The sequence below is a fragment of the Platichthys flesus genome, chromosome 23 (genome assembly GCF_949316205.1).
Source record: "Platichthys flesus chromosome 23, fPlaFle2.1, whole genome shotgun sequence".
NCBI classification, from domain to species: domain Eukaryota; kingdom Metazoa; phylum Chordata; class Actinopteri; order Pleuronectiformes; family Pleuronectidae; genus Platichthys; species Platichthys flesus.
This window is the reverse complement of record NC_084967.1, coordinates 11,007,527-11,020,291: the sequence shown is the minus strand read 5'-3', so window position 1 is coordinate 11,020,291 and position 12,765 is coordinate 11,007,527. Positions and strand designations below refer to the sequence as shown.

The window sequence follows — 12,765 nt, the reverse complement described above, 5'->3', positions numbered from 1 at the left end:
TTTTTAAATCACTCTGAGGTATCCACAATACTCTGGCTCCAAACGCCATCATCAGGCCAAGATGGCAGCGTTTATAGCGTCTTTTATCCTTCTACACATTATATAATCATGACAACAAGCTTCCCTATACCTGAAATTCCATTTCATGTCATTAGATCACCGGTCCTCCCCTCTCTATATGCTGAAGTGTTACTTTCCTGTCTGGATGAATGATAGGAAAATAATAAGGGCTGGCCTCCCCAGGGGACAAAGCAGGCTGTTGTTACCCAGGATTTCTTAGAAAATCACACACACACACACAACGCACATAAGAAAGTTCCCCCTACAGAAATGCACATTCACCCACACACAAACCTTGGGGCAGAAAAACACAGATAAATTAACACAGAGCTGCATCACTCAACTCTGAGTTTAATTTATCTTACCGGCAGAGCGACGCTCACAGCTTAGTGTGTGTCTGTACGTGCGTGTGAGTGTGTGCGTGTAGGCCTACGGCGACGGACCACCTTCTCTATTGTGCAGCTATCCATCCATGACAAACCCAGCAGAGACCCGACTAACAAGATGACTGGAACTGAGGGCCTGATAAAAGCCACTGGAACCCAATGTTTGCCTCCAAGATATATTTACCACAAAAAACTGAACCGTTGTGTATACACTTATAAGTACGCAAGTATTTATGGCAAGGTTACAACCATATTTTGACCTTATTCCATGTTTTGGACACTCTGACTACAATGTGTCCACTTGTGTTCCTGTAAAACACTCCACTCTTCATATAGCAGAATTATTTATCACGCTTCAATTATAAAAAAGCAACAGGACACCAACTGTAATCTCCCACTTTCAATTAGCTGCTCGACTGGTGAGCATGTTTCCTTGTGAGGACTCGTTTCTCCTTAAAGCGACAGGTCGGTTTTTAAAACAGTGACACAGACAGACACGTAAACAAAGGTCACACAGAGGTCACTGTCCCAGAAGGGGACTGTGGTCACACGCACGTCATTTTGACACTATTGGATATATTGTTGTAATATGCATATGAGCATATTCTGAAAGTAATAGGTAGTGTCGTGATGGGAGAAGCCGGTCGTGCTCCCGCCCGAGGGTGACTAACGCTCCTCGCCGTCTACACCTTTGTCCTCTCTCTTTCTTATCCTCCTCTGAATCCACATTACGCTTCCTTCTCACGCTCTCTTTCTCTACACCTCCTCACACGCTGGAATTAGCCTGCGCGAAAAATACATTGTGACGAGATGGTGCAGCTCGTGTCGAGTGAGCATGAATATGTGTGTGCAGACGAGCGGGTCGGTGCTGCATGCACGGCTACTGGTGCATTTTATATGTGTGTGTGCATGTGTGTGTGTGTGTGTGGGATTAGAGCCACTAATGAGAGCAGTGGTTTCATCATTTATGCCGTTCACACAGTTGAGGCCCAAAAGCCTAAACCGTAACAGGTGGGACAAAGGGCAAAGCTGCTCTTATACACACACCTTGATTTCCTGTCAAGAGTGTGTGTGTGTGTGTGAACTTGTTTTTGTCAGAACCAGCACATCTTATGTGGACCAAAGCTCAGTCTTAATGAAGCTAAACCTCATGTCTGTGGTCCTGGTGGAGGTCAAGGTTAAGAGGTGGTCTGTGGTGAGGTGGAGGTTATATGAACAGGTCATGGTTCAAGTAAGAGATAGGGATTTGTTTTGTCCATCCACAATGAATGGAAGTAAAAGGCAGGTTGGCTGCACACACCTGTCTGAATAATCACAGTGGAGGGACAGAGAGACAGATGATGGAAGTATACACTGCTCAGTGAGTCCACTCTGTGCCGGAGACAAACCAATTTGGTGCCGATGACACTGAAGAAGCTCGACTGGTCCCGATTTGTACGTCAGCTGGTTGACCATACTCCACTGACAGATACTGGAGTGAAAACCAGCAGTTTCTTTGACACAGGAAACTACTTTAATCTCTTAAACTACACATTATGTGCATTCTGTGGAGTTATTGAGTCTTCAGTGTATTTCGCCTGACGTCCACTCAGCCACTGGCCTCTGCTCGTTTCAGTAAAATATGTTATTTATTTAGCAGAGTCTTGAAATTGCTATAGATTTGTATTCACCACTCAAGCTCATGGAGAGAAGAGCAGATAAATCAGGCCATAAATCTCTAATGTGTAATAACATCGACTCCTCCGGTTTCAAGCAAAACATTGTGTGTTTATGTAAGATCCCATTGCTCATAGAAGCTAATTGAGGAAATAGGGTTTTTAGGGGCATTAATGTTGTGTAAAGAGTAAATGATTTCTATTTAACAGGCTAAACCATGCAGAATAACGCTAAGAGTTATTTACATGATTAATTTGATCCATGATTAATTTGATTAGTTTGAAATGACTCAGTTTAACATGTTATATTGCTTTTACATAGTTAATTTGTCACTTTCTTGCTCCCACTTTGCCAACTTTGACAAATGTTAAGTACACATAGGCACACAAGCACGAAATAATTATCTCTCTCTCACACACACACACACAAGCACACACACACACTGTAGACTATTGTGCACCGGACATGTTGAGTAAAGTGTGATAAGATCTGCAGTCTTTTATTTCTGGCAGTTTGAAAATGTTTTTACACTTTTCTTAACTATTATATAGAGCCCAAAAAGTCCTTACTAAATTGCATTATGCTTTCTCTTTCTTTCTTTCTTTCTTTCTTTCTTTCTTTCTTTCTTTCTTTCTTTCTTTCTTTCTTTCTTTCTTTCTTTCTTTCTTTCTTTCTTTCTTCCACACTGGTCAAAAATGCTCGACGATGAACACATGTTATCAAATTGTACCTCAGCCTCATGACCTCAAAACAAAACTATCGTTACTTAAACACAATCCAAATATGATCCTGGCCTGGTTTGACTCACAAAAGCTGAACAAATAACACAGAAGAATTATCCACTTTAAAATATCCATCTCACATGGTTCATGATTTCACATGAAAACACAGATAGAGGTAGTTTATAAAGGGCTTTAAGACCTTTGATTCATAATATCACAAACACCTACATTACCTACTCTATTTAAAGGTTAAATATGCAGATGCAGTGTAGGTTGGCAGTTTATAATAGAGTTAATTATACAGGACGCATTCTAGGTCTATATAGGACGCTTACTGAATGGTTGTCGCTCTTCTAAGTGTATGGAATCGTGGGTTTTTCACTTTGTGCTGTCGGTGGTTTCGAGAGTTTCTCTAATGGGAGAGCAAATGGTGTTTTCTATCTTGTTGTCCTGCGGTAAGAGGTCCTGCAAATGCTCCAGACGGTTACAGTAAATGCACGTGGATGGACTGATTCATTTACAGAAGAGAGGAGATGCGGTCACGCTGAAGGATAAACCTCGAAAATGAACTGATGCTGAATTGTTTGATGAGAGAAGGAGAAGGGTGTTCCAGTGTAACATGTACACGGCATGCACACGTGAAAAATTTAACATGTCTCTATATATCCGAGGGAGGCGAGGATGTACATTCCGTTTTATGGTACCTCACACAAAAAAATCTACTAAAGTAATAAACTATATATTTGTACAAGGGCATATATGTTTACTGGATGTGTGTTTATTAAATCCAGCAGATATACAATTGTCATTAAATTGATTAACGTGCTGGCACATGTATGGTTTTTAAAAAGTCACAAATGTTTTTTACTAACCTCAACGTTATATTCAATCAGCTACCTGTGATTTATAGGGTAAGGATTATATAAGGTGATAATCAGAGACAGAAGCTACGCAGTCAAAAAGAGGGGGGTAGGGGGAGAAAGAGAGGGAGTATAACGGAGGATGCTACAGGTCCGGAGTCATATTTTCCACTGGTGGCTTCAGCCGGATCAATAGAATAGGAGGGTGTGCCGTTTGTGTGTGTGTGTGTGTGTGTGTATTTGTGTTAGTGCGTGTGTGTTAGAGAGGTAGGACACTTACAGCACATGTCCGAACTGAACAGAGATGGATCACACACAAAAACACACACACACACACACACACACACACACACACACACACACACACACACACACACACACACACACACACACACACACACACACACACACACACACACACACACACACACACACACACACACGCACGCACACACGCACACGCACACGCACACGCACACGCACACGCACACACGCACACGCACACAGCCAAGCAGGCACAATACGTATCGGCAGGCGACAAGTTGCAACTGCATTCTCCCTCTTTCTATCTATCTCTCTATCTCTCTCTCTCTCTGTCACACACACACACACAGTGCTGTCGTCGGTGTTGTTGTATTGTCCCATCAGAAATGAGGAGCGAGGCCCGATCGCCTCTGGAAAGATTTCCAATACGCAACCGGAGGCTTAAGCAAGACAGAGTCACGGATAATCCTCCCGCCTTCTCCTCCTCCTCCTACGCTCCCTCGTTTCTCTCTTCATCCCTCCGGCCCTCCCTCGGCCTCTGTCACTCATTCATTTCATCCTTTTATTCCTCTCTCTTACAGTTCCCGCATTGGCTGACTCCTTCTTTTCCTTTCTGCTCCATCCCTCCACTCTTTTCTTTTATCTGCTTTAATGCAATCTGTCACTCCGGCCTCTTTTTGCTCCTTCACCCCTCCTCTCGGGGTCTTTTTTGTCTCTGATGGTGTTTTTTTCACATTAAGTGCAGCTGTTGTTGAGTCACATCCTTAAGTTAAAGCCGTGACACACTCCGAGGCACTGGTATAAACTTCTTTAACGCTGATTGGCCTTTAATCGCTCTTTGTATCCTCTGCCACTGCTGCCGTAACCTCGCCGTGACTAATTCCTCTTTAAACACATATACTGCAACTGCTGCATACTGAGCTCATACATGTGCGGTCTTTAAAGGCCCGAGGCACTGATGGAGTAAGGCAGCGGTTCCCAGAAGTTCTTGTTTGTTAGCCTTTAATACAAAACAGAGTCTATCTGTAGCATTTTTCTCTCAGGGTGCGTGTCGTCTTCATTTCTCCAAATCTACATTTTGCTCAATGATGTTTTTAGGATTAGTTCGGATGTGATGGAAGTCAAACATATTCCGTGCCGCAGATCAGTTTTATTTTATTATTTCTGAGAAAGCCATGGTTATAGGCAGGTTGGAAAAGCCAGACCATAATTAAAATAAAGGATCAGACAGAAAATCACTGAGCTACAGTGTGAAAAAGTAGCTCAGCAATGTAAAACACACAGACGAACGCTACATGATTACATAGAAAAGTGTGTTTTTCCTTATTTTTGAAATAGCGCAGACTAATACCACTCGACAAACTGATTACAGTTATAAACGACTGGTTTCTATCCGTTTCACCTTGGCACAAACTTACACCGAAACGATATCGAGCAACAACTGGATTGATTAGCAAGAGATTGGCGCTTAATTGCCCAGATCTCCACCTACGTCAGGCTCGCTGATGGATGGCTCACCTCGCTTCACCGTTTCCCTGCCCCTGTGGATTCTAATTAAAGCACATTTAAGAGGAACACTTGATTAGGTGTCGCCTGTATTTGGACAAAGCAACCGCTTTGCCACCTGCTGGGGATTTGTTTTATGAAAAACACACAGCATCAATTGGATTATCTTAATTATAATCGCTGATGAATCGATTTTTTTTTTATGTGCATTAAAAGTTGCTTGTTTTGCGTCTTTTTGGTGCAAAGAAACCCCTGCAGCGACAAAACAGCCGTACATGTTGAAATCCACATACAAGGCGAAGACGGGCATGGTAGTTGCAACAGGTCTTTCCAGGTGACTTCAATGGAATCATTGAGTCAAGCCAAGTCATTAGAGCACCCCAGGGTAACCAATTAATATTCCTAACAGAGGTATCATGTCTCTGGCACGGAGCCCACCAGGAGAATCATCTCCCTGATTACACTGCTGAAACCTGTGTGAGTGAGTTTGTGTGTGTGTGTGTGTGTGTGTGTGTGTGTTTCAACATGTATCTGCTAAACAGGCGCATGTGAGATACTATGTGTGTGTGTATGTGCCTCCACATCTTTCTGATATACATTCACACATGAGATTCTACAGCTGGTGTCTTTGAATTTCAAATACCCCCCCCCCCCCCCCATCACACATGTAAAGTACCTAATGACAAGTTTGCATGTTTCTTTTTGAGAGACTGTTCATTTGTAAAATGAAGACGAAAAAAACTCAGATTACATAGATCCTGTATAATTGGTTCATTCAGCGAGCATTGGCATTCGGTGCAATCATGTGGAACGTCAACTCTTTTTGAATTACAGAGAGAAAATCAAGACACAGACGACAGAGCGTCAGACTTAGAGACTCAGGAAGTGTAAACCAAGAGCCTCCGAATATCAGACATCATCTGTTCCGTTTCTCCCTGAAATCTCTGCAGGAGGAATTTGTCTTGTTGCGGCTCCGTCCACAGCCAGACGAGAGGTCACTGTCGGACACAGAGCCTCCTGAGTCTAACTCTAACCTACAACAGCAAGCCAAGCCATCATCTTCATCTGCAGGAAACTCGTTAAGTTCCTCGTACAATACATCCACGTCCCTAAACGCAATGTTACTACTGCTCCCGCCCCAAGCTCGAAGCCTATTGGCTGTCATCTGATGAGGAATTAGCTGGTATGGACAGCTGACATCCAGGCCAAGATGTTTTTCAGTCCAACAGGTGGGCACAAGTCGAAGGTTTCTCCGCACAAAACCAAAAAGAGCCATCCAGACACCATTCTGGCTCATCTTGATTATCATTCAAACAGCAAATCAAAAAAGCCAATGGCCGATTCATGTCAGTCAATGTGTTCCGCTTCTTTTGCTCTCCACACAGACACAGAGTTTACCAAACCAAGCTTGATTTGTCGAACTAGATTCTGGATCCTCACATGCAGAATCTGTTTTACCCCGACCCCCTAATCCATCTTCACTGTCTTCTGGTTAAGTCCTGCATGCTTTACTGAACCCCCTCCTCAGCTATAAATCCCTCCATGCTCTGCTGCCTCCCCAGTACCTGTCTGAACTCCTCCACCCCTTTACTTCATGCTGGAACCTAAGGTCATCAGACATGGGTCCACTCATCATCGCCCTGTGCTATAGCCTGAGAACATATGACAGCATAGCGTTCAGTGTGGCAGCTCCCACATAGAGATCTGCAATGCCCCATCTCTGGACACTTTTAAAAACTCTCTAAAACCCATGTCTGTGAAGATTCTCCATCATCCAGATCATGGCTATCCTCAGAGGTTTTACAAGTGTACACAAGCCTCTGCACTTTTCTTTAAAACCCACATTGACCATTAGTTTTAAGTACCCCCACTAGCTATTCGTCTAGTACTTTCTGTCCTGGGTAAGTTTAACTTTTATTCTTGTATTCCTAACTCTGTAAAGTTACCTTGGGCATATAAGAAATCCAAAGGTTATCATTATAATGTATTACCTGCATAGAGTATACAAATATGCAGAAATTTCTGCTTTTCTTATGTCATACATTAGGAAAACAAATAAAATAAATGATATAAGACAGGCTTTACACACGGAGACACCTCAGTGCCAATACCTGTCTGAGTCTCCCCAACATCTGTCATGTAACTGTCAATAAACCAATGAAAAATGAGCTGTCCGTGGTGCTGAAACCACCACCTAAGTAGTTCCCGGCCCTGAGGTATCTGCCAGATATCCCGCAGCACTTGGGCTTTGACTCCTGCAGCGATTGCCCGGGACGTTAAAAGGCTTATTCTGACTCCATCGAATCAGCTTGAAAATGTTCATAGAATAGATAAGATCTTATCTGGAGAACTACAGGGCATCGTCTGTCAGAGCAGTCAAATGACAGGTTTGCATGTTTTTCACCACTCCTCATATACATATGGGTTTAAATTTGGTGCATTAACAGGCCGGATCTGATGTTTTGCCATGTTACTCTGTAGCCTGTGCCCTCTGAACTCACATCTAAGCTAAAATACTTTCTACAGTGACGTTTCAACTTGTTTAATATTTACAATTCAACTCAGATCTCCTATAAAAGGGCAATAATAAGTTCATAATGGCACTGATCACCTCATGCTTGGCTACAGGACGTGTGCAATCAATGTGTTCGTCCCTCAGTGTTCATCAACATGCTACCTGTGTCTTCCTGGGTTGTCAGGCACTTTCCCCTCATCAGCCTGAGTGTCACATGGCTGACGCACAGGTTATTCAGTGTATGATTACGCCAACTGTTAAGATCATGACACCAGTTACTTCAATGGGCATCTTCTTTTCTTTAAAGGTTCTTTCTGATGATAATAACAGATCAAGATGACATCATGGCAATCAAGGTAACGACACACAGACAGACACACACACACACACACAAACACACACACACACACACACACATACACTTTGCCCTTCATGATCCGGTTTAGGCTGCCAGCAAATGATATGAGCTGATAGCTGGTAGCATCTGCAGGTAACATCCAGCCTGTGATTAGTTGGAGCAAACTGTTGGTGAATGTGTCTCTCTGCGCCACACACACACGCACACACAGACACACACACATCCACCCCTCTTCTCATCCCCTGTTGCTATGGAACCTGTCGCCAAGGCAGAGGTATGTGCTTGTGATGGAAGTGGAGGACGAAAAGAGCCTAAGACGATGATGATGATGATTGTCATGAGGATGATAATAGTGATCGGAAAAATGCCCCCCCTCCCTCCCCTCTTTAGCTGAATTACAAGAAACCTGTAAGCCGTGTAACGAATGCAACGCTGGGCTTCGCTCTCTGCAACGTGGGTGGAAGGAGCGACGCGTAATACTGCGCAATGCAAACAGACCCTTTCCTCACCGTGGAACAGACCGCAGCCCCTGCTGTCAAACCGCTCTGTGCCTGTGTTGCTTCTTTTTTTTTTAAGTCGTCACGTTGAACTTCAGTCGTTTCAAGCCACTGTCCTCCACTGCCGTCCCCCAAAATAGCACATCATCAACCCAATTCTCAGCGGACGAGTAAGTCCTGCAGGCCCTCTCCTGCTGCCACCTGTCATCTCTATTCGATTCCTCGACCTCGCTGCTATTATAAGGAGCCCTGTGCGTGCTGAAAAAAACTTAGAATTAAAAGGTGACAAATTGCACTATTGATTGTGGAAGAAGTGGGGATCGATAAAAGTGGTTGAGTGCGCGTAATAGCAGTGGGCGCTGCTCCTTTAGACACCGGTGTGTGTCCGTTTCTGACAAATGCAGCCAGGGCAACACATATATAGGCTTCATGCAGTTTAGTTTATTCCCTGAACCAAAACCCTTGAGGGAGACGAGCTCTGCCAAGGAATGTGTAAACACGCCATGTTTCCATTTTTGCGCTTTGACAGTCGTGCTCCTGCGTTTTACAAGCTGCCATGTCGTGGCTAAAATAAAGTGAGCACTTGCCCACACATTGTGCCAAAGCTCTCGCTCCGTTGGCCAGGCCATGTCAAACCCCACAAGTGTGGAGCAAACCATGCCAGATGAGGAGGAAGAAGAAAAAAAGGCCTCATCCATATATCTGACTGTACCTGTAGGCTCGTTGCGTGCTTATGGCACAAATGGCACAAATAAACAAAGTGCGCGCAGAGGGAAAAGTGGAGGAAAGAGAGAGCTGCATCTGTCCATCTGTTGAAAACGATAAGAGAGCAACCCTTCCTCCTCCTCCTCCCCCTTTCGCCCCCATCCCATCCCCATTTCAGGATCATCATACCTCTCTTACTCCCTCCCACCTCCCCGTCTCTCATGCCCAGTTATAAGATGTTTGTCATATCACAAATAATAAGAAAACAACATGTCACATACCTTGATGGTTCTCAAGGGTGTCCTCCGGGATGTACATGTTTTTGCTTTCATTTACCATAAATGTAGTCCGGCTTTATCCCTATAGGTGAATGGATTAGAGAGGGAGGAAAAACTGGAGAGGAGGAGGAGAGGAAAAAAAAGCCCCCCCAAAATAAAGAAATTAAAAAAGGGGGGAAAAGAAGCGAGAACTGTCTGGCACGGACAGTTTTTTGGGGTATTCCGTTTTTTTATTTATGGGGAGGGTTTCTTCGGATGGAGTGAATATTACCTAATCCCCATGATGGAGGTGAAGGCGAGAAAAAAGAGGGAGCTTTCGGCGGCACCGGTTGGGAAAACGCACCGGTGCATCCCTCGGTACATCCGGGCCCTAGGCGAGAAACATGAGACCAGCACCGCGTTCAATTCAATTCACACCTCTCTCTCCCCTCTCCCTCTCTTTCTTTCTATCCTTCCTTCTCCTTCCTCTCTTCCTTGTTGTGTTGTTTCTAAAAAAAGAGGTTCCCCAAAAAGATATTATAAAGCACGGGCGCTGTCAGTGGCGGTGGCAATGGAAGTGCGCAAAAGACGCATTCGTGCGCATCTTCAGCAGCGGCTTGTAAAAATGTGAGAGGAGGATGAAGAAGAGGAGGAGGTGGTGGTGGTGGAGGGAGAGAAGGAGGAGGAAGAGGAGAGGAGAAGAATTAGGGAAGGAGAAGAGTGTAAATATTCCATCGCGGGTAGCACGGGGTTAAATCTCCCAATAGGCTGTCGGTTATTCCGTGGATCAGTGGCAGAGTCCCCCCCCCAAAACAGCAGAAGCCAGGTCGTCCTGTCTCATCCGGAGACGGGTCTCCCTCTCCTGATCCAGTCCATCATGGTCCGGAGGTGTCTGTCTGGTTGTCTGTCTCTCAGTCAGTCTGCTTGTCTGTCTGTCTGCCTGTGTCTCACTGATCGGGAGTTGGAGCTCTCTCTTCTCTGCTGCCCCTGCAGCTCAGCTCTGCAGTGATACCGAGAGAGAGAGTGAGCGAGAGAGAGAGAGAGAGAGGGGGAGAGAGCGAGAGAGAGGTAGCCCCCCGCCCCGTGCATGTAGACGCTTTGACTGTTTCCAGATGTGTGTGTGTGTGTGTGTTAGTGTGTGTGTGTTTGTGTGCGTGTGTGCGTGTGTGCGTGGCAGTGAGAAAGGAGGGAGGAGGGAGACTGTACAGGCAACAGTGGAGGAACCAGCGGCTGGTATCCAGATGATGATGATGATGGTGGTGGTGAAGACAGAGATGATGATGTTGATGAACTGCGTGTGTGTGTGAGAGTGAGTGAGTGTGTGTTCTCAAAAATATCTTAAAGTGAGCAGAGGGTCAGAGAAAAGACCGAAACAAAAGACTTTGGCCAAAACTCCACACGTGTGAGATACAGAGCAAGAGAGAATAGAAAATATGTGTGTCTCTGTGTGTGTGTGTGTGTGTGTGTGATCTGTAAAAGAGTTTAAAGCAGAGAGTCAGAGAAAAGACATAACAGAGTAAAACATGGCCAAAGGTTTATCCATGTGAGAGAGAGAACAAGGAGAAATAAGAGAAAATGTGCATGTGTCTGTGTGCGGTGGCAGGAGACGAGGGATGTTAAGATAGAGATAAAAAGAAAAGAAGGTGGCCAAGACTCCACCCATGTGATAGAGAGAGAGAAAAATGCCTCTTTGAGCGTGTGTGATCTTAGGATCTTAAAAGCGATCAGAGGGTCAGAAAAAAGAGATAAAAAGGAAAGAAGGTGGCCCCAAACTCCTTGCATGTGATTGAAAGAGAAACTACGCCTCTGTGGGTGTGTGCATGTGTGTGTGCATGAGAGAGTGGTAGAAGGAGGATAATGATCCACTGCAGCCTCAAGCCGTGATTTCTGCAGGAAGAAAACAGCGATCAGAGCTGTTGTACCCAATGTACATCTGATTTGCCCGTAGTAGTTCCTACACATCTGGACTGCTTCAGCCTCATTCTTTTCTTTGGCCCCGGTCGTGTTTACACACACACTAAATATCTGCTTTTCAACTCTTTTATGACTAAAGGTCTGATCCTTCTATGCGGCGCTCTTACACAAGGAGAAACCACAAGGAAGTCAGGGTTTTTTCTCTAGCTGTGTAAATACTGACTCAAATATCATGTAGACGCAGGAAGGTCAGCGCTCAAAGAAACCTTTATTATCTAGAAAGCAATAAAAATGATATTTAGAATTCAATTAGGTTAGTTTCTTTCCTTTTGCCCTCAGGACGGTGAAGAACGTTTCAACATTGTTCACCCAGAAAAAAGGAAAATCGTGTCCTGGCCAACGGAGCATGCAAAGTCATTTTCTGCAGACATGGGCCAATTTTCTACGGCAATGCAACAATGAAGTGAAGCTCATTTAGGACTAAAATGTCAAACACAGTCAGCAACATCAGCTCTTAACTAAATAGCTCTGGACCCGGCTTTGATGACATTGAGTCAGCTTGGCTCCTCGGCTCCACACTGAGGCTTCTTTGGATAGACCTGCTTGTACAAACAACATGTCGGATCTTAAATGAAGCTGTTTATTTAAGTTCTCCACAGGCAGCGAGAAATAAAAAGACAAGAAGAAAATTCATCGTGAGCTTATTTTGAAAATCCGTTCCTGACTTTTTATGGATATACTCCCGAAACACATATTCTGGGCCTACTTTTTCCGACGTTAGGCTTTTACTCATGTTCTCCTGTGTTCCCTCTTCCATCTGGTTTGTTATACCTGTACAGTCCTGACCTGTGTGTCCTACTGGAAGCAAGTCACCCGCCAATTCTCCTCTACACCTTCCCAAAGGCTGTCACACACACACCAGAGTACAACACAGACACAAGCCTTATGACTTATGTCCTGTGTGCTATTTATGTCTTTACACCATTCTATGTCCCTTATTTGTTTATGTATATTGTTGTATATGTTTTTTTTGCTGCTATTTGTGTTTTTTTTTTTCTTTTCTCC

General features: G+C 44.3%; 1 protein-coding gene across 4 annotated transcripts in view; it reads right to left on the bottom strand.

Moving 5' to 3' along the window:
- cacna1c (calcium channel, voltage-dependent, L type, alpha 1C subunit) overlaps positions 1 to 12,765 on the bottom strand; it is a 168,259-nt gene that overhangs the window by 145,951 nt on the left and 9,543 nt on the right. The window contains exon 1 of one of the 4 annotated variants that reach the window (XM_062382330.1): positions 9,811 to 10,739. The exons of the other annotated variants lie outside the window; for them this stretch is intronic. Within the exon in view, the coding sequence (XP_062238314.1) occupies positions 9,811 to 9,868 (58 nt within the window). The 5' untranslated portion in view covers positions 9,869 to 10,739. Of the gene's footprint in view, positions 1 to 9,810; positions 10,740 to 12,765 lie in introns of those variants that run through there. 4 annotated transcript variants of the gene reach the window in all.